The sequence below is a fragment of the Apus apus genome, chromosome 3 (assembly GCF_020740795.1).
Source record: "Apus apus isolate bApuApu2 chromosome 3, bApuApu2.pri.cur, whole genome shotgun sequence".
Lineage (NCBI taxonomy): Eukaryota > Metazoa > Chordata > Aves > Apodiformes > Apodidae > Apus > Apus apus.
This window is the reverse complement of record NC_067284.1, coordinates 94,023,833-94,046,343: the sequence shown is the minus strand read 5'-3', so window position 1 is coordinate 94,046,343 and position 22,511 is coordinate 94,023,833. Positions and strand designations below refer to the sequence as shown.

Below are 22,511 nucleotides of genomic sequence, written 5' to 3'. Positions count from 1 at the left end.
GTTTCTGCACAGGGGATACGATCCCCATTATATATTCTTTACATCAGTCTGAGCTTTCTTTCTAGTTCTGCGTCTGGTCTAGGTCTCCAGAGTCACCTTCTCTCTGCCGTTAGGCTTGACACTCTTTGCCATGGGTCTTTCATATCTGGCACCATCACAACTTTGTGAGGAGTTCTTCATCGAAGTTTATACACAAAATATGTATTTCTTATTAATACAGTAGGTATACATTTGTTATTATTCTGTACTAGGCAACTGGAAGGAGGGAAAAACTCTGAATATGGCTTCAATCTATATTCAAAACTGCATCTTCTGTTAGACCTCGGCTGACTGAAATACTACAGCAAACCCTCCATAATTCAGAAGAACACTGCAGTACCTCTTTGCATCTGACCACATTTTTCCTGAACTAAAGCTTTTACTTGGTTTCAGTTTGATGATAATACCACATGAATTACATTCACGTTTGTCTCCGTTTGACTCAGGTTCGACAACAATGCTCTCTCTCATTCCCTGCCTGGGTGGGAGGGGATTAAGGACAACGTTTCAGATTCTGACTGAGGTGGTCAAGGTGCTGACACGCTGAACTCCAAAGCTAAGGCATACAAGTATTTAAATGAGGTTTTTTGCAATTTCTAGAAAGACACTTTTAAAACAGCACTGTGTTTATCCTTGTCCAAAAAAGTAATTTCAAAAACAAGTAGCTTGACAATTATTTCCCTGGAAGGGACACACCAATAAATCATCATGAAGCCAGCAGCAACAAAGAAGGGTCTGGTGCTGTGCCAAGGCTAAGGCAATTGACTGTCCAGCATTCTCAAAAACCCTGGTATAAAAAAAACCCTTACAGTATATTAGAAAGAACAACACATACTTCGGTAAACAGGTACAGAAAATGTAATATAATGGTTTATTCTGATCAACTTATTTAATAACCTCAAAACTAGTCCTGAAGCTGCCAAATACCTGCACTATCATCTTAAGCAGGATGCCATCAATATCATATTGGCCATTTAAAATTGAATTATGTTGATGAAACCCATTGTGACTGCCTAAAAAAATGGATGCAATATGTAGTCAGTGTGATACAACTTGTTTTAAGGAAATTGCTTTACCTCAGCTTCCCTGACCAAGAAATGCCTGCCCCAACAATAAACAACAAAACAACCCTAAGACTGGTGATCTTACTTTCAACTTTGTAAGTTAAAGGATCTTTCAGGATTTTCTGAGAAAAGACTTGACTAAAACCTTCAAACTTCTATGTCAAAAGTAAAGGTAGGTGGGGATACTGTGACAGAAACTCTAAATATATGTATGTATGTATGTATGTATGTATGTATGTATGTATGTCTGTATGTATGTATAAAAACACATTTCACTCTTTTAAATTCTGGAATATTAGGGCAAACACTACATGTAAACAACAAGCAGTTTACCTGAGTCAAGGCCTGTTTACTGCCTTAGAAACTATCATGTTAAAATTAGCCATGACTGTAAGAACTTTGCTGAATCACAGCCTTTGTTTCTCAGTTCACTGTTTTCTGACAATAAAAAATATGTTTCCATGAAGGAATTAATTTCCTATTTGGGGGGGTGCTACAAGAATCTCATCTGGGAAGCACTGCAGAAGTAGAAAGGTTTATTAGCAGCAAATGCCACTCTACATAAACAACAATGGATCGATAGCAGAAGTTGATTTGAAATTCTTCTTTTCTGGCAATGAATTGTTAAATTTTGCTAGGTCCAGAGACCTTAAGTGAATTTAAAAAACTTAAATACTTGAATAAATCCTTGTGCTCTCCCTTCCCCTGCAAGAAATATACTGATATACTCCAGTATGCATCTGTAAAAGCCTAATGAGAATGTAGGCAGGTCTAATTGCAATTTAGATTCCAGCTTCTAAGAAATGTATAAACCCAAATGCAATTAATGAAAGCTGGTATTACCAAACTTTTTCCTTAAACCAAGATTTAAGAACAAACAAGAGTTTCATTATGAAAAGTCTATGCTTAAATAGGTAGCTTCAGTAGCAGTTTTATCTGAAAGACTGAAGAACACTTTAATCATGACAACACGCCATGCAAAAATCTTAGTTTTTTGTATTTTGTATGTGCTGGACATAAAGCAGAAAAAAATGAAGCAAGTAAAGAAGATATCAAAAAAACTCTGTATCCTGCACTATCATTTTGTTTCTCCATTTAATGTAGTAAGTACCTGAACAGCTAAATTTTCTCTTTACGGAAAAGAACACAGAACATTAAACGGATACCTAATAACATAATTACCAGAAAATTGTTAATGTTTCTATTTTCATTTTAAACAGAAACACACTTTTTCAAGACTGTGTATAGACTTACGGGCTTTTAAAACTTATTACTCTGCTCTTTCATACTGCCACACGTGGCAGGCACTTGCCACTAGGCTTATGTGAGAAAGGGGGTCCCCATGAACATCATCTGGTGGAACAGAAAAAAGGTGAGAGAGAATCCTTTAATCCAGGTTTATCCATAATTACCCAAAAGTCAGTACCACCTGACAGCTGCTAAAGGAAGACACAAGGTGAATGTGATGGTGCCAGCCTCATCCCAAAACACCTAGCAAGAAAGCACATGTAATGGCTGAGCAATCCTGTACATGGTTCCAGCAGAGACAAGGAATGGGCTTAGAGTGAGAGAACTGCCCACTGACTCAACAGTCTGGTCAGGTCAAAGTAGGCAGCAACTCTACTGCCATGGGCAGTGCTGCTTCTCCCACTGAATATATTCCATGAAGATAGGCTTCATTTTTGAGACAGAAGACACCAAAGCCAGACTACACTGGGCGGAGCTGAGGAAAAAAAAAACAACAATAAACCTGTAAATTTAAAGAGCTATAAAAAACTAGGGGAGACGGGAGAAATCAGTCTCAACAGAGACATTTCTTAATATAAAATTTTGTTTGATAACAATTTCATAATACGTAGGGATTTTTATGTGCACACAAATTGATTTTCACAGGAAGAAAAAAAATGGGTGTGCAGATAACCTTCCTATGCTACAAATAAACTGTCAGAGAAGGTAGTCATGTTATTAGGCGCTCCAAATAGGAGGCATGCAAGACAAAGTGCCTTCTGGAGATTTGGTTTGTAAAGCAGCTCTTCGAAATAAGATCTATCTTTCTCTGCTGCAGCTACAGTAGCTTTTTTTGCTACTGATGCAAGACTAATGCAAGTACATCAAGCACTGAGAGATGTGCTCAGAAACTTTACAATACTGAATGTCTGTAACAGATGAGACAGACTTGATGAAATTGGGGGAGATCTTTCTGATTGGGATCTCATAGTTCTTTTTTATGCAAGTTCATTACACAACAACCTCTTTAAAAGTCTGCACTGCAGTAGCTACCAATGCCTAACAGTCACTGTCCAGTGAGTAAAAGCAGACTTGGATACTGCCCTGCTCCTCTGATAATTTGCTCATTAAGCAGAAATAACATACAAGACATCAGGCCTACAAGAACAAAGAAACTGATAAACAAAAGACAACACACTTTATTTACATGTATTCTACATGTGAAAGTGAAAGATACTGTCCTTGGAGGAAATGACCAGAAATTGCTGAATTGCTTATTACCAGAGCTGCTAAAACAACTAAAAAAGCAAATAAAGCAGTATGCAATTCACTCACAGAAGCTCTCCAGTCATGTTCTGAAGACTTCTGGGCAAAGGGATTTTATTAGGTCATGGGGAGAGCTCCAACTTCATTCCTCTGGAAGCCATAACTTCTGTTCAGTCCCAAGAGGCACTTAGGTCAAACTGAGTAGATTGTTTTCACCACAGACAACAGGAAACCTTCAGAAAAATCAGGCCTGCTAGAAGCTATTAACTAAGAATGTGAAGAAATTACATTCTCTGTATTTCTCTATAGAACACAGTCTGTAATGGAATGGAAAACTAAGCCTGCAGAGAAGCCAATGGAAATCTAAATTCAGAAGTATGTTGAAATTAAATAAAAAAATAATAATTTTACATGATAACTTGAGAAAATACATGAGAAGGTTATAATTATTAGTCATCTTACTGAATTTGGAAAAGATTCATAACAAGCGCATAACCAAACCAGTCTTTGTGGCAGTTCTGTCCCAGGTTGCAGTGACACTTGCATCAAGGAGCACACCCTCTCTCACAAGTACTCTAATAGCTTCAGGAGGAACTACTTGTAGAGTTAGGTGCTATTTACTTCGAGCAAAAGTGAACAACATTTGGGCTCATTATTCATCTTGCACATGGATGGCACTGGATAAAAAGAACTCTTCAAGGTCTACAGAATCTGCAGTTACGAGCCTTTGTTCCACATGGTGGGTGGCATAAGAAGGGATTTTCACTATGAATCGCAGAATTTTGAATCACAGAATCCTAGGAGTTGCAAGAGACCTCAAAAGATCATCTAGTCTAACCCCCCTGTCAGAGCAGGATCACCTAGAGCACACCACACAGGAACGCGTCCAGGTGGGTTTTGAATGTCTCCAGAGAAGGAGACTCCACAACCTCTCTGGGCAGCCTGTTCCAGTGCTCTGTCAGTCTCACAGGAAAGAAGTTTTTTCTGACGTTTAAGTGGAACCTCCTATGTTCCAGTTTGCCCCCATTGCCATGACAGAAGTGAGAGGGTCTACAGGACAGCAACACAAGCGGGTGTGAAGATGTTACATCTTCCCACATGGTTAAGTCAAGGAAGAATTAAACGTGTTTCACTGATTGAGCCACAAGAGAATTAATTCTGCGTTATTTTTGTTGTTGTTGCTGCTGTATCAAAAGACTGTGTTATTTCAAGTGAGTGTCTCCTAAGGCTCTTCTGCCAAAACTTACTGACAAATACAAGCCATGCAGCAAAACACACATCCATGAATAGATTATACGAAAAACCAGTGTAATTTCAAAAGTCTAAATATATTTGTGCAAATTTCACTAACTAAAAGTAAACATTATAACCATAAAATATTCCAGATATTAAAAACTATATACTAATGAAGTGCTCTACAGCTTAAATTACAAACATTTACCCTTATAATCTGCTTCTTATCCATTATGTTTACTGGCAGCTTTCTAGCTATAATTGGCAAAGTAATCCTCGTTAAAAACACTTCCTGGTTGTAAATAAATAGCTGATCAACAGTTAGCACATCATTTAACTCATGATCTCTAGAAATATGAGAACAGTCCTGTTGAAATTAACAGAGTAAGTTGTACATCTTCAGGTCTTTCAAGCTGCCCATGGAATTGTGGGGGAAAACAAACAAATATTTTTTTAGCCTGCAAGCCTACAAAACTAGAGACAGGTTTGTGGGGGTTTTTTATCATTCCTTAGCATGGACAAGGCTGATTACTGTGTTGATAATCACTGGCAAACACCACCAGAACAGACACTGAAACAGTAATCTGGCATTATGCTAAGCAGCTTTCTGTTCCTGCAGTCATTTGCATAAAACATTAACTGAAATCAGGATCTTTACTGATCACTAATGAATCAACAGCACTCAGAACCCTGGCTTTGCTGCCCTTGCCAAATTTCAAATGGTATAATAGATACCGTATTTTTTTTTCTTTTTTTTAAAACCCATTAGAAAACACTTTTTTTTTGTGGTGAGAAAGAGTTGATACAAAGAATTGCATGGGTACTGTATACTAGAGGTTGATGGAGCAATTTATATGTAGATATTTTGAAATCCCTGCAGAGAAGCTGTACTATTGCACTTCAATAGAAAACAAAGACCAGCACAGCAACTGGTAATTAAAGAAACTCTGAAAAACTGAAACCTGTATTATCTCTTTCTGCAAATTTCATTTTATTTGTCCTTCTAAAAGAAATACTTAATACTTCTAAGAATGGGATTATGGATATAACTAGGAATAAGAAAAAAAAAATGTTTCCCAGTTCCATTAGTTCTCCCTCTTTCCCCCATGCAGGCATATATCAAACATCAGGAAAGACCTCATGAAGAGTCTTGAAAAATATTGAGAAGCAGAAAGCATTTTATTCCATCTTCCATAAAGCTGAACATAAGAGGTGATAAAATGGGATTTCTAAGATGTTAGTGATGCCACCCTCTTTGCAGGGTTACAGAGAAGCAAACAGGGCAACTGGATTTTTATATTGATCAGTTTAATGACTGCACCAAGAAATTGCTCTCCCTATGTAATGCCTTCCATGAGGGCATGATTAAACTCACTGTGACCTTTTCTGTATTACCCTTTTGTTTCTTCTGTACAGTACAAATACCTAATAATTTATAGCACTGAAAGGTACACAGCTGAAGAACACTGAAATCATAGTTAAAAGAACAGCAGTGAGAAATGCCAGCGTAATTATGATTTCTGCACATTCCTTCCAGTTCCTTAACAATCATAGTGTCTCCTGTATCCCTGCCTCTTTAAAATATTTTTATTGAAGTGGTATGTAAATATAGACTTTATTTTTAAAAATTTCTGTTATAGAGGCAAATTATGCCTTATTTGTGTGATTTAGATAGTTACAAATGAACAAAAGCAGAACACTCTCCTTATTAAAACTCAAATCTTTTGCAAACCAACTTATGAAATATGTATTCAATGGCATCTTTGCCAAATCTTTCTGTCCGAACTTCACACTTCCATTACCAGAAATGCATAAGTGAATGCTGGGGTCTGATATGCTGTATCCCACTCTGTACTGCTCATTAGTTCAATTATCTTTTATAAAGTATGAAAGATGAAGTTCTTTTTTTTTTTTTAACAGCATTGAGATTTTACAGATGCAGGTTTTCATTTATTGAATTCAACCACAACAGAGAAGACACAGACTACAGAAATACAGGAAATTCTGTAAATTGCCATTAAGAAAACAAATCTGACAGTAGGCAAAAAGGACTAAATAAAATCATATCAACAGAGGTAAAGCCATTTGGCAAATTTGTTTTATATAGTAAGACAATTCAAGAGCAGAAAGTTAAATCATGTGTGTAAGTTCAGTTCAACCAAGTATCTGCCATAATGTAGAGCACATACACCTTGATAAACAACAAATTTGTCTGAACTTAGGGGGCAGAGGAGTGTGTACAGTGGCTTTTTAATCTTTCATACGCTGCCATTACAGAGGCCAGAAAGGGTTGACATCCCAACTACTAGTAAGCACTTCAAAGCTATTATGGTGTGCTAGCACACTAAGGACATCTTTCTCTGAGACACTCATCTCTATACATGTAAGTGCTAGTTACTTCTGGCATCAGAAAACAATCAGAATAAATGCTGGTCATCTGAAAATACAGATGCTTTGCATCAGTTCTACAGTCTCCTTACAAATTCATTGCTACCTAAAGTGCTTCCTCCTGCCTTCTCAGCTGCAGTTCCCCATATTTTTTAAACTCAGTTCTCTGTGTGCAATAAAACTACAAAGAGTGCAGTTGTCTTTTAAAATACTCATCTTAACAGAGGTACAACTGTACTATCATCCATAGCTAAGTCACTTCTGAATACTTTACATTTCGCTTTCAAGAACACTCACAAAAAGCAACTGAAATGAAGTAAAAGTATGAATTTATGCTTTTCTAAGAAGAGTGTATGTTCTTATCCAGAATTAGTCTCATTTCAATTAGCATTTATTTCCCTTTCAAAAATTTTTTTTTTTTAATTCTCATTTTTCAGCCACCAATCATTGAATGATACTTTTATTTTCCTCCTCCTGCAGTTTTTCTTCCTTAACCCATAAAATTAACAACTGGCACCTAAAACTGAATATACAAGCCGTGCTGCAAAACCAGAAAATATCATTGTTCTTGAATGACCATTCAAGTTCAATACTCCTCATAACTGCTCCTTCTACTCATGATGTGTTGTATATCAAAGGCACATCATTCAACAAGGTTAATACAATTAAACAAAAAAAAGAAAATTAACTTAATCTTTGTCTCTTTCCCAGAATTTCTGTGTATAAAAAAACACCATTAAATCCAATTGACTGTACTCAAAAGCTCATTTAATCACTCCAATCAACTAAGTTTTTGTGTCAACGTTGTTTTCCTCTATTTTTTAAACTATATCTGAAATTAGGGAGTAGATGCAGATTTAAAATAACCTTTGAAGATGACTTTCCAGCTTGACCATACCAAAACAAATCAAATTCCAAATCATCTCTTTCCTGCTTTATTTTCCACAACTCTGTTTTTTATCTAGCTGTTCCTGCTAAAATTGAATTTTAGATCAGTAAGCAATAAGAATGAAGGGAACTGCCAAGGTCAGCTTGCTTGTCAGACCATGGAACTACTGAAATTCAGTATTTCTCCTCAAGATTAAAAAAAAAATAAAAATCCTACTGATTACACATATCATTATTCTCCTCTTACAAGACAGAAGAATCAAGACATTGCTTCAGCAGCATATGTGATGTTGAAAGTAGGGAAAGATAACCAAAAAAGTCTTCTTTGAGAAGCAGTAGTTATTTTCTGTTGACTCCATTAAAGCCAGTCTCAAACTAAACCAGTGGTCTCTGCTTCTACACAGACGTCAGCCCTCAAACAACTTGCTAACACTTCTGAACCTTTATCAAACTTCCTGTGCAAGGCCATTAAAACAATTTCTGAGATTCTGGGGTTTGTTTCTCAGTCCTGACTGGCTTCATTCCCCAATCTAGCTCCAGGGCAGCCAACACACTAGTACCAGAGCAAGCCCACAGCATCAGTGGATACTTTGCCATCAAGTTCTGTACTTACAGGATTGCACCTAGTCCACACACTGGATAGGCTTACTTTCTTCTGAACTAGTCATGATAAAAAATATTTATTAGAAACTGAAGGGAGATGCCCAAAAACTCAAAAAAAAAAAAAAAAAAGGGTACTGTGAAGTATGGAAAAAAGGATGTATGCATGAAAAATTCAAGTTAAAAATATTTGCTTTGCTTAGCACAGATCATCTACTCTGACAAAAAAAGTTATCCTTCCCTCAAAGCTGCAATTTTTAACCTTTCAAGTCCTGGCAAACAGTACATACATCTATTTCCAAATTAATTTTGCACAAAATGATGAATGGATTCTATAGATATTAGTCACACTGTTCTGCTATAGGTTATAAGCTTTGTATTTTCAAATACATTATGTATTCAGCTGTTTTCCCTTTACAGTTAATACTCTGGATGAGATAGACACATAAAACAAGCCTAATTTGAATATTGATACTACATTTCCCTGGAGCATCTTTGCTGCCTCCTATCTGAGTGGGGTTTTTAGTTAGGGTTTGTCAATGACTTATTTTTACATATTTCTAAATTATACAATATGCAAAGCAATAAACATGAAAAGATATAGCACATGCAGCATAATACTAAGTATTTGATAACTTCTCTAGTTACTACTTAGTACCTATGTTTTTCCACTAGGTTATGGTGATAAGCCCCTTTGTTATGCTTAAGGAAAAAACAATCAAGGCAAACTTACTTGATATAATAGGGCACTTTGTTATGTGAAACAGATCTCTGCCATGGAAACTGTACTGAGGCTGAGGAAACAAAGAGAAGGTAATTATTAGAAAGGACCTGCCAAAAAAATCCAACTGTCTTTATTTTATTTATTTTACAATTAAAGCAGTTATAATAAATTAAATGGAAACAAATATTCCCAGACAACTTCTAGTAATTAGGAAAACAGCTGGAGAAAACGACAACAATCTATCAAGATGATACTAGGCATCTATTTAATGCTGGGGAAAAAACACAACCCTAATGTGGTGATTCTACTTCAAAGAAGGATAATAAATTCTGAGCAAGGACGCTACCCATCCAGGCAAAATGGAGACACTGGTTTTCCTACCTCCATAGAATTATTATCAGTTTAAGCTTTGAAAATAAATGCTTCCACTACTCTAATTAATGCTCCACAACAGAACGAAACAGAGAAATATAAATCTTATTTTTATTAGTTGCAACTCTTAGTTCCTACTTCCAACTCAAATTAATATTGATTAACACTCTGTGACCCACAAAAAGGCACTAAAACCTGCCTTTGCACTCCCTGCTGAACAGAGCAATCTGTGCAGAATTTATGCAAGTCTGATACCTCAACAGATATCATCCATAGCATCAAGAAGCCTCCAGCACACTGAGTTGCAAAAGGCATGAAATCATACATGACATTACAACTCTGCTTATCTAAAGACACCAGGAGACAAAATGGGAAAAAAAATTTAGGCCAACAGGACTGCGGGTGCACAACTTCAAAGTACCAATTTACTGAAGAACCATAGGTACATATATGTCCTACCAGAAATTCCCAGACTAGTGCCCGGTTAATTAGGGTTTTATCACAGAAGAAACTCACTTCACTAGATTCACTGTAGAAGCAGAGATTGAAAAATAGGTAGAAATAACTGAGCATCACAAAGGGATGAATTTGTAATGTACACTTTTGCTGACACTTCCAAAACAGAGTGCCTACTCTTAGGTTCTAACACCCTTGTTTAAAAACCTGGTAAAATAAGACACAGCTTTGATTCACATTGGATCTCTAGTAATTAAAGTCTCAATTAATGTAATTTTCTACAAGCACAGGCTTCTTTAGAGCTCATCCTTCTTTGGAAAAAAAATAAATCAATTTGAAAGTAACTCTCTCCTCTTCCCCTAAGACCTCTAAGGCTGCATCAAAGACTTTTAGCAGCTCTGTAAGCCTCACAGGCTGGTGCTGCTGCAGAGAGAGAGGTAGGTCTTGCCCTGCTCACAGCTGGCTGTTCCCTGAACAGTTTAGTAATTGTGATCTCTTCATGGACCACACAAAATTTCATGGCTTAGAATTTAAGAACCATTCATGTATTGAAAAGACAGATTAAGGAAGATTAGGAAGAATATTTGGGAAGCTACAGGAACCAAATAAACCACATTATTCACTGGAAAACAGAGAAAATTCCATATAACTATTTAAAAAATAACATAACATTTGCAATAACTGAGTAGGTAGTCATCTGGCAAAGAAAAAGCATAGCAAAGGCTAAATACTCAAATAGAGGTAGTTAACTAAAAAATAATTCGTAAGCATTTATAACTCTGAAAAAAGAGAAAAAATATTCAACCAGATATCTGAAAGTGGCTATCAGCTTTAGAGTTTCATTCTTTAGTGTTGCAATTTGGCACCTATGATGGCTCTGGTACTACTACACTAATTATGTCGGCTAACTGAAGAGAAATCTGGCCACAATTTGCTTAGGTATGATTTATGTGCTATTACAGAATACAGGTACCCTGCACTGACACAGACATTGACTAAACAACATAATAAATTGAATTGTTAATTATTACAGAAAAAAATCATACTCTATTTATCTGGAAACCATCTTTTGCTCTCTTATTATAGGGGAGATTGTACAATTACATCTCTAAAATGATAACTAAATAGAAAAGATGCAAGGATAGGTCTCAAGATGAAGTGATGCAGGTTTGCTTTCCCCAGCCCTTTATTAGAATTTCCAGGAATGTATGACATTCATTACAAACACCTAAAGATTCTGGATCAGCCACAGGTCTGAATTTGGAGCAAACAGAGGACAAAGAATAAAGGAACCACAGGCACAACCATAATTCAGAAAAATATTGCAGTGATCTTGGGGGGAAGCTGAAGATGAAACATCCCTATAAAAACAAGGAGGTAGATAACACAGAACAGGAATTTCTTATTCCTCAAGCCATAGGTAAAAATGGAGTAAAGGACAGTCAGTGTTTGAGAAAGCAGTTGCATCTCACATGCATCTATCAATTCAAAGAACTTACTGGAAAGAAAGTGCTGTGATGCAGGTCCAAAATCTCGGTGTGCCTCCTGTAACTGTTTAAGGCGATCCTCTACAGACACCTACACATAAACACACATACACAAAATTCACATTGCATTTTCTCTGTAACACCAGGTCCATGGCAAGAAACCCAATTGTTTACATCCATTTTTAGTTCAATGAATTTCAGTTGTCTATGTGTCATAGCACTTATTTGACATCCAGCTACTGAAGGATACTGTTTTGATTTATAAAGTCATAGAATTACAGAATTATTTGGGCTGGAAGGGAACTTAAAGATCACCTAGTTCCAACCCTCTGCATGGGCAGGGACACCTCCCACTGGACAAGGCCCTGAACACTTCCAGGGAGGCTTTGACATTTCTTGAAGTGTTCCTTATTATCTTTGTTCCTTTCTGAAATAAATTACTTGGATACCTGCAGTGTTCTCATGTGAATACTGCAGATGAATAATGAACAATAGTCATTTCATGATGACCATAGTTGACAGCTGAAGTTTCTGACCTCCTCACAATCTTTCCCTTATCCAAATTTCCAGTCAGCAGGTCTGATTGACTGTATTGATCTCTCAGCTGTCTTTCCAGTATGGAACCATTTTGGAAGATACTGCTTCATTGGTTGACATGATTTGACCCTGGTTTATTAACTGAAACTGCATTAGCACACCCAGCAGCAGTCTGAAGTTTGGCTGCTTAGTTTTCTCAATTTGAGAGGAGTGCAGAAAACAAAACAACAAAAAAACAACCCACTACCAAATTACATTAGGAAAGGGAAGGACCAATATGACTCATTAATAATTTTGTCCCTCAGGAGCAACTAAGTCAAAACTACTAGCCCAGAAGCTGATGTCCAGGTTTTGAAAAGTCAGTCCCACTACCCTCAGGGGTGACATCCTCCATCCTTCCCTCAGTTCTTTCAGACATTCAATATCACCCATAGAAACCAGGTAAAGAAATAAATAGTAGCTGAATCCAAATAAGTATTTCCTAAAGGAAAATAAGAGTGAGAAAGTGCAAAAATTGATAAATGAACTTTAACTGATGTAAGAAACTTTATTAAACTATTCACTGCGAAACTCTGCATGAGTTTGAACTGTAATCAGTCACATTGATTTATCTTTCTCAGACCATTTAAGTACAATAATAATAACTAAGCAGTATTAATCTCTCTCACAGCATACCCTCTTCTGTTGTATAACACTAAACATGCTATTGTTCACACCTTGTTATAGCGCTACTAATACTTAAGTCACTTTAACTGAAATTCCCTGCAGAAACTAAACATTCAAAACCAAAACAAAACAGCTTTCACAAGAAACTGGAAACACAACAGAAATAAGTACACCAGTTTTCAGTAACAATGATTCATGTAGTAAAAATACTGCTATAAGACATAAAAAAAGCATGCAGCAGTAGCTCCCACTAGTCTCCAGAGATTAATGCAGTTTACTCCTGAATGAGTAAACTGCTGAGACAGCTTGACAGGAGTTTTTGGTCAAGTCACATAAGGAAAGACAGCTCTCTTGGTTGCTTCGGTATCACTAAAGTAATACCTTAAAGACAGAAATAATGAAAAAAAGGCAATAATGCATCTTCGAAGAGAACAAAAAGGAGTGAGAAGCATTCCTCTCCCTCCCACCTACTGCACACATTCAGAAGAATACCTGTAAAAGTTTCCAACGCATATTAAGATCATCCAATTGACGAGACATCTTTAGTGATGGGTAAAGATCAAGTGGAGACAGCTGACTGGACAAATCATTCACTGTTTTGACTTTCAAGTTGATGGGAGCAATTTCTTCTCTAAAAGCCTAGAAGAGTAAGAAGCATATATTTTTTTCTAATGGACATCTAAGTAGCACAAAAGCCAACGCAAACTCGACGTGGTGATGACTTGCTCAACGGGGAAGCTCAGCCTTAACAACTGTAAGCAACTGTGAGTTCTCCAGTAATGACAAGTCCACTCACTTCGATATTTTCATTAAATCCTTTATATCCAAGGTTAGAGAAAAACAGTATGAAATTTACACAAATGCCCATATCCAAATTGCACCCCTAAATCTATTTCAATAAGGGTTTTAGTGGTGCCATTTGGCTTTAGAGCTTTTATTTCAAAAAGAAATATGGAATGTTCTATCAGGAGTTTTAACAGTATATAACCTGTCTAATGATCTTAAGAAAAAAATATGTTCAGTAACTACAGTTTTCCAGTATTAAGCAGCTGACAATAATTCAATTTAAGAACTATTATTGAATCAGTAAAGCATGAATGAATGTATCTTCTAAGGAAAAGGAGTACTGTGGTTTACCTAATTAGAACAGTAGAGAAAAACTATTACAATGATTGAAAAAAAGAAAAAGGCTATTGAATCAAATAGAACAGTATTAAGACAAAATTGATGCAAGTTTTAACTACAGTTGAGAAGATGTATCAACTGTCTCTCTTGCTGCAAGCAGTTAATTGTGCAATCCTATAAACAGCCTGATAAGACATCATGAAACAACCTAAAAACAACTGGGAAAAAAAATATTTGCTTTGGACAATTCAGTTATTTACCTCCCTTCAAAGTGTCTCTCATTACACCCAGGAACAGAAGGCACCTACTGGCAAGAAGGAAGCATTTGGTTTCTGGACAGGCAGCAGGTCCCTATTACTTCGGCAGCTGTTTCAGTTTTCCCGCAGCAATGAAAATCTAAAAGATTCTACTTTACACTCTTCTTTACAGAAAAAGCCATCAAGACATGACAAATTGCTTCTTAACACGAGAAAAAAACAACAACTATTCAGCATCAGGATCTTCGTGCTTGCTTTAGTATCTATATTAAAATGTAAGGGCGGGGGAAGGAAAGGCATTATTCTTCTCAAATCAACAGTAGTCTGGACATAAATCAGCCTTGACTGCCTCTGTTCTAAAGATTTTGGTTCCATTAAACCTGAAAGTAACAACAAAATTTGAAGAATGAGAATTATTTTATTGATACAAGTGAACTAAGGCAGCCTGTGTTAATTTCAGATGATTCCACAGGTTGTGTATAAATAATTTGGTTGCAGACCATGGCTCTTCATTCTTCTAACACCAGTGTCCCATTTGAAGACCTGGACGGCCAGATACATGACCCCAGGGTCCTCTAATGTTTTGCCATATTAATTCTTGAGTTTGAAAACTAGAGTTGTGTTTGTGAAACCGAAGATCAGTGATAAATGCTAAATTTGCCTGAAACAGAAATTTCCTCTACCTACTTGTGCATACTCACATGCTCTCCTGGAATCCCTGACATCCAGACACTACCCCAAGCACTGTGCTGTTTCCAGTCAGCTTTCCTGGACAATGTTAGCTATCAGAAGGTATTCCTTCTTTGGGAAGCTCTGCATTACTCCAACCTATACAGCTAAGCAAGGGATGACTACTACCCTTTATGAGCAGCCATGCCTTGGGGTGCTGAGCCCTACATGGGTGCCCTGGAACCCTGGCTGCAAGAGCTGATGTGCCCATCAGAACATTATACATAAGTGTGTGTTCTTCACTTTGAAATAACACTGAAGAGAAGCCAGGCTAAAGTAAAAGGACACATAAATACTCACTCATACAAGCTAAAATAGACAATAGGTACATGAAGTTTCTGGAAGTTAAGGAATAGAAATTGAAACTATGTCTATATTCCTGCATGACTGAAAGAGCTCTAAGTGTTTTTCTAAGAAGAAAGCTATACACAATAGCCCAACAGAGCTGACAGCTCACCAATACAAAAAGGAGGGATTACTACTGTCAACTGCTGGGATGGTAATTGACTCAGCTCACTCATTCTCCAGTGCCTAGGTAAAGCTCCAAACACACCCATGGCCTAACTATGGATTAGATAGTACTTCTAGGAGGAAAATATTTAAATCCTAGAACACCATGTTTTTTCATTTCCTGAACGTTAAATTCTGTACACATCTGTAGCTTGCTGATCACATGTGGTTATGCAATCATAGTTGACACAGTGAATGTGGCAGAGTATTGAACTTCCTTTGAGATCTCAGATGTAGTCTTTAAAGAGCACTTTAAATCATATGTAAAAATTTAAGTATACAGTGCATACATTTCTAACATGACTAGGGGTAGAAGAATGGTGGGGTCTGACTCTCACACAAGTTAGTATTTCCCAGGAGTTCCACACTTACTGTAGTTTTCTCAATGTGATCTGGTAATGAATCTATGAGCAAGTCTCCCACTGGCTTCCAGGCATTCCTCACATTTTCAGCTTCCTTCAAGTCAGCATCGAGGTCATCCATGGCACACTGCAAGTCTTTCAGTTTTTCTAATGCTTTGTCTACTTGCTTCTGCCAGATACTGGCACTGGCATTTAGGTTCTCCCATTTCTCTTTTACCTCTGATGACTGCTTACGCATAGCTTTGGCAACCCTCATGGCTTTCTCCTCAGGAGTCAACTCTGCAGAGGGAAAGAAAAGTTACAGTTTGGTTGGTTTTTTTCTCTTATTCATGTCATTCAACACACAGTGTTCCTGAGGTACAAACTCAAGCAGTAAGTCCAGTCAACTGACAATTTATTTAAGTAAGTACAAGGTAGAAGAAAGCCCACTTTTCCCTAAGTGAAGTAAACCTTAATCACTTCTGATGACAAATAAAGCTTGATCAGAAGACAGGAAACTATTCCTGACTTCCATGTATTATGATATCCATGATGCAATGGCAGCTTACTGCTGGTTGTGTTACTTTTGGAGGTAAAGGAGGAAATAAAAGATTCTTCTTCTCTACTGGAAACTAATACAGGGAACTGGGGACCATTTCATGTAGAAAGAAAAAGAACAGTGCTTTATTCCTGGGTCACTTGCCATCACCTATCACTCTACCTCCAGGATGTCTCCTCTCTTCCTATTCCCTAGCAAAAACCAAGGTTTACTGAGCACCATGTGGTGAATAACCCTGCAGATCTACACCCATTTTTCTGTGCTAACACCAAAGTCCTGAAAGGCTGTCTTAGACAGCTTTTGAAAGTCTAAAAACGGTCAATGAACATGTTGACTGAAAAAGAGCCAAACTTATCATGAACTATTTCTCACAAATTTCAAGTTTACATGTCTAAATTCCATGCAATCCAGCAACCATGGTAATCCTATTCATGTTAGTAAAATGTGCCACTGAATAAGCAAAGCCAAAACGGGTGCACACACAACCTCAGGATGTAGTCACAGGAGATTATATTAATATTTCAGTAAAATGCTTATATTTAAATCCCCAGTCCCTGCTAAGTCTGCCAGACACTGGAAAGGACTCCACATCCCAGACATGCCTCAGCCCTCTTTGACAACACAAATTGAATCAGCTGGTGGCTTATCTCTTCTCCACAACATATGATTTCTGCAAACCAGTCAGGTGGTCTATCAATAAGAGAATATGCTGCCTTTCCTGGGTCTTCAGTTTGAGACTGAGCAAGACCCAGACAGTCAGAAAGTTAAAAAGAAAAACCAGACATCCCCACCAGCAGGTCCTGCTGCCTATTGCTCTAAGGGACCTTGCTGAAAAAGTGGGTAGCTTCCACCTACTAGGGAAGTTACTTCAGTAATTACAAACAAACAAAGCCAGTCTCAGAGGACTCCACTTCTACATAACAACCTTGTTTTATTTGCAGGCAGAGAACTAAGCAGGGGAAATCGGATATAATGCACAAACCAGAGAATAAAAAAGGGGAAGAGACATGGCATACACTGAAACTAAGCCAACTGGCCTCCTATTCACTCCTATATGAAACCCTTGGAAAAGGTTTATGACACTATTTTTGAGATTAAAATTCAAGTGTTGTCTATGAATAAATTATACACAATTAAGCAACGATGAAAGCAGCACCATTTTTGTCAGAATTCAATAGTGATACACTGTCTTTAAATTCATTATAACTGATTAAGCTTGGAGTTGCCAAGTTAGGGGAGGAGGGTGAGAGGGGAACATGCGAAAAATGGGGGGAGGAAGCTTTTTGCTTTTCGCAGGCTAGATGACTGTCAAAGTAAATGCACTCCTTTGGTGCAAAAGTTCTTTTACTATGCCTCTGGGCACAGCATTTTCCCATAGCACCCAATACAGGAAAATATATTGCAAGCAATTAATACTAAACAAATCATTAGAACAGATCCACATTGTTGCAGAGAAAGGCAGGCACATTTTTCCCAGATGTAAAAGAAACAGGGAGTTGTTTGGATTAAAACCAGAGCTTCTGCCCAACAATTCCACATATTTATTAATGTTTCATTTTTTTTTCAATCTTGTTAGCCCATATTAGTCCATACACGCTAGACTACAAATACCAGAAGAGTATATATGGTGAAGAGGATGTTGGCAAATGATCAAGTGCTGCCCAAAAGCACAAGGCAACTTGCTAAAAAGTGGTTGCGTAAGAGAAAAAATACCACCAATGATAACCAAAGAATGATGGGAGGCAAGGAAAGGCAACAAAACCCTAGGTCACCAAAAGAAGAGACAAATACCTAGGCTGTAGGTTGCAGAGCATTTTTTGACTTCTAGAATTAGACAAGCTCTTTTTATTAAAAGAACCATTTGGAGAAAGAGAGGAGCTGAGAAGGGCAAAAGAAGTGTTGAACTTACCAGTGTATTTCAGTGACTTCCTGGGTGTCATAAGCTATCACATGAGAGTATTGCTCATGTGCACTCTGTCTGCAAAGGCAGAGGCTAGCCAGGCTTAGGGATGCCACAATGGCAAGAGGGTACTTCAGAAGAATTTGGGGAGGAAGAGTTGTGACAAAAACTTGCAATGTTTAACTAGATGCAAAGGGATATAAATTATGCATGTAGCTCTGGGATATAGAGACATGGCAGTAACCCACAATTTACAATACTGACAGACCAGAATAAAGATGAAGACCAAAGATAGGCTATGATAAATTGTACCTTCTCTCTGGCATTCCAGCAATTCACAGTAGAATAAACTACATCACAGGACAACAAAGTTCTGGGATGATCTTTACCCCAGGCTTTGCAACACATTTTAGAAAAAGGAAAAGATAATAAAGCTTAAGTTCTAAGGAAAAAAACAAAACAAACCCAAAAAACAACAACCTTTCAGATAAGTTTAATCTTAAAAAAAAGAACAGCTACAAATTTTTTACTTAAAGATATCAACCAAGTTGTTACTGGAAGTAATTTTCAAATTAATCATTGATAAGAAAAATAACATGCTACTGATGAATGAACAAGAGTCCACTACAGTCCAATGACTAAGGGTCTGTGAACAATGTAGGAGCCAAGCTAAATTGCAGCATGCAGGAAACCTGCATCTAGTGGCAGAGGTTCAGTATCACAGAATACCTCAACTCATGAGATATCCTATGATATCCTATGTTACAACTATAGATTGCATAGATTGTATAGATTCCAGGCCTCAGGAATAAAAGTTGCAGGACTTCAAATGACAATTTAGGGAGCAGCTGGAATTAGAACACTTTAAAGAAGGAAAGGGAATACTGAGCTTCATTGAAAGGAGACAGAAAATAACAGAGTCATAGAATGCCAGGTTGGAAGAGACCTCAAGGATCATATGGTCAAACCTTTTTAGGTAATGCTACAGTTTATAATGAGATAGCTCAGCACCCTGTCAAGCAGAGACTTAAAACTCTCCAACATGGGGGAATCTACCATTCCCCTTGCAGACCCAGTGGAGGAACCCTCTTTTGTCGGCATCTTGAATGTATGAATATAGGGTAGACTATGCCCAGAAACTGGATTCAGTAGAAGTTATATTTACACAAAGCTGCAATCTGCTGTTTTTTATCCAACATCGTATGTTTTCATCATCCTTTACCTGTTACCAGAGCCAAAACCTATCAGTTTTGCAGAAAGTAGGAAGGGCTTAGCCATTCTAAACTAGGCAGGTCATTTAAAATGATCAGTCACTGACAACGGGCATGGTGGAAGCTTTATAAGAGTTGAAGATCTTGCAAAACTTTTGGGTTGTCTATAAAGATACTGATGCAAGAGATTCAATGAATGCTTCTTGCTTCAGTAGAAGCGATAAGGAAAAAAAGTGGCTGTAGAAGTAAGTACAAATAGAAAAGGTAAACAACAGCCTGACTTTATTTGTCTGGCCAGCTACAAAAAGGCAGCTTTATTCATTATAAACTACACACATATTTAGGGAGGAAAAAAATTTCCAGATCAACTGAGGTGATACAAGTATCACAACAGAAATGAAAACTGAAACACCTTCGAAGACCTTTTATCAAACCAGCATAATTGTGTAAGGGTATCTGCCACAGATTTTATTTGAAGAATATTAACTCATTGCAAGACTGCTTTATTTTACAAAAGCCTTGGAAGTGCTTGTAAACTTGCCCTAAAAAGACATTTACTAGAGAAATAAAGCAAAACACACATTTTTATGAGCGATAAAACCATTCTGCATCTATTCATTAAAGAAAGAAATACATCTTGTATAACGTCATGTTTTCCATCATGAAAACCCAACTCATTAATGAGCAACACATTACTTTTCTCCAAGCAGATAACATATTCTCCAAGATACTGATTGCACAGCATAGAATTGTAAACCTCATAAAAAATGTCTTAACATATATTCTATGAGTTTGGAATTTGTTTCACCAGTCTGTCATTACCTATGTTTGCAGACAGTTGATTTTGCTGTAAAAAAAAGGTACACAGTGGTTGTTGCCTTTTTGTCCCCACTTAATATAAAGTCTTCTCATGATCAGCCACTCCGTCCCACTCCCCTTGTTTTTTTTTTTTCTTCATGGTACTTATTATTTTCACTTCAGCAGCTGCTCAGAAAGTAAGAAAAGCCTATATTCACTGGACCACCTGCTTACCAGACAGGAAAGATATTAACCAACCTTGCAGTCATGAAGAAAGCAGAAAAAATGTCTGCTTCTGTAGTGGAAAAAAACCTAGATTTTAAATAGCATTTTTGGCCGCAAACAAAGCCATGAAAGCAACAATGGATTTTCTGTGCTCTAGCAGAGACAGTGCCATGGAAGCAAAACTTGCAAGCCTGAACTTAACAGCATATAAATTCCTCACGTGCTTACATCTATGGAGAACACTTGCCCATAAAAGTTATCAGTGAAGAAAATTCCTCTTGCTTAAGAATTTATTTTAGATCTCTCAAATTATTTCTTGCTCTAGCAGTTTTGATTCTAAGCAACTTTTCTCGATTCTCATTATGTGGACTTGAACTAGTGATCTCTTTCCATGTTGCCACAATTACACAAATTTCCTTTAACTTTTGCTATATTCTTCATAAAATATACTAGAACTGGAGCTGACTTCATGCCTTCTGGCTCTCCCAGTATGTCAAATGTTGCGTCTTCTTTGGCTCAATCAATATTTGCAGCAAAAAGCAATGGGTGACACAGCACTGTAATCATTAAGAACACTTTCAGAGCATTGGAACAGACACAATGGCACATTGTCAAACTCCCAAGCAGAAGAACCAAAAGCACTGCTATAGCTGCATGATGAAGTCTTTAGCGCTGCTCCAGTGAAAGCATTCTCTGTCTCTCTAAAAACCTGGACAAAAAACTTAGGTCTGATGGGATGGGAACAGGAAGTTTAAAGAATAAACAGCAACTGGTTAATGTGGAAACAGAGCAATTAGTAATATTCCAAGTATGCAAGCATAACCCAGTATGTCACCTTTTCTCTCATTCAATTATCTATTGCATATGTAGTCAAAACAAAGAAGAAGCACAGCCATTTTCATGTTAGTCCATTGAGGTCTTCTTCTATCAAAATGGAAAGTTTTTCAACCCCCAAAAAATATAATTAAATTATGAATGAAAAAAAAATATCTCTTCAAGACAAAAGACAAATTACCTTTGGTCTGCAGAAGACAGATTGCAAAAGCAGAGAAAATGAAAGCTGTTAACCTCATGTATGATGAACCTTTCTGGAAAGTGCCCAGAGTATGGGCTCCAGTTAGAGACTAATGAGAACAATGCTAGCAAGCATACATATCCTGTGATAATGGTTGTTACTTCCTTTTGGGTGCTGGTGGGGAAGACATAGAAGGATGAAACAAAGAGAAAACAGTTTCTAGTTAAAAGAGGTAAGTAAGCATCTATCTCCAGAATACTACAGATTACAGCAATCCTGAGAACCATGCGTTTATGCAGCATAACCGGCATAATTTGTCAATATTATCAAAACACATATAAATACTTTCCACTAAAATAAGCCACCATTTTGTAACAAATGGTGTGATCCAATGAAAGTTCACAATACTTTTGCACAGTGGAAGCCCAAAGTTTGTGTTGCTCCAGGAAAATAAACCAGGTATGAATTCAATTTTAGTCTGGTCCTGCCACAAACCCAGAAAAATCCAAATATAACAGTTCTGTCATGGCACCACCAAGCTACCATGCCTTCTTCCAATTTCTGTTGAAGGCAGAGCACTAACAGAGAGAAGGCTATCACCACTGTACCCCAGTTACTGTAGGTAAGCAAGGAATCAATCCTATGTTTCTTCCCAAAGCACTGTGACTGCAGACTGCAACTGGCCTTCTGTTTCTTTCAAGGATCAATAAAGATTTTTTTCTGGTACAGCACATATGGCAGATAGCACCTCAGCAAGGCTGCAGGAGACACACATACATCCTCTAACTGCATTTCAAAACAAAGACATCTATTTTATTCCAAAACAATACAAAAACAGAAAACAGAGACAAGTATGACTTGATGGCATCCTATTACAACAAGACACTACTTTAA

General features: G+C 37.2%; 1 protein-coding gene across 11 annotated transcripts in view; it reads right to left on the bottom strand.

Annotated features, from left to right (window-relative positions):
• The window catches only part of UTRN (utrophin), a 358,149-nt gene that overhangs the window by 68,135 nt on the left and 267,503 nt on the right, over window positions 1–22,511 (bottom strand). For all 11 annotated transcript variants that reach the window (XM_051613510.1, XM_051613511.1, XM_051613509.1 and 8 more), the window contains 4 exons: window positions 15,941–16,209; window positions 13,440–13,586; window positions 11,757–11,835; window positions 9,439–9,499 (listed from right to left, as the gene is read on the bottom strand). In XM_051613510.1, the coding sequence (XP_051469470.1) occupies window positions 9,439–9,499; window positions 11,757–11,835; window positions 13,440–13,586; window positions 15,941–16,209 (556 nt within the window). The remainder of the gene's footprint in view (window positions 1–9,438; window positions 9,500–11,756; window positions 11,836–13,439; window positions 13,587–15,940; window positions 16,210–22,511) is intronic.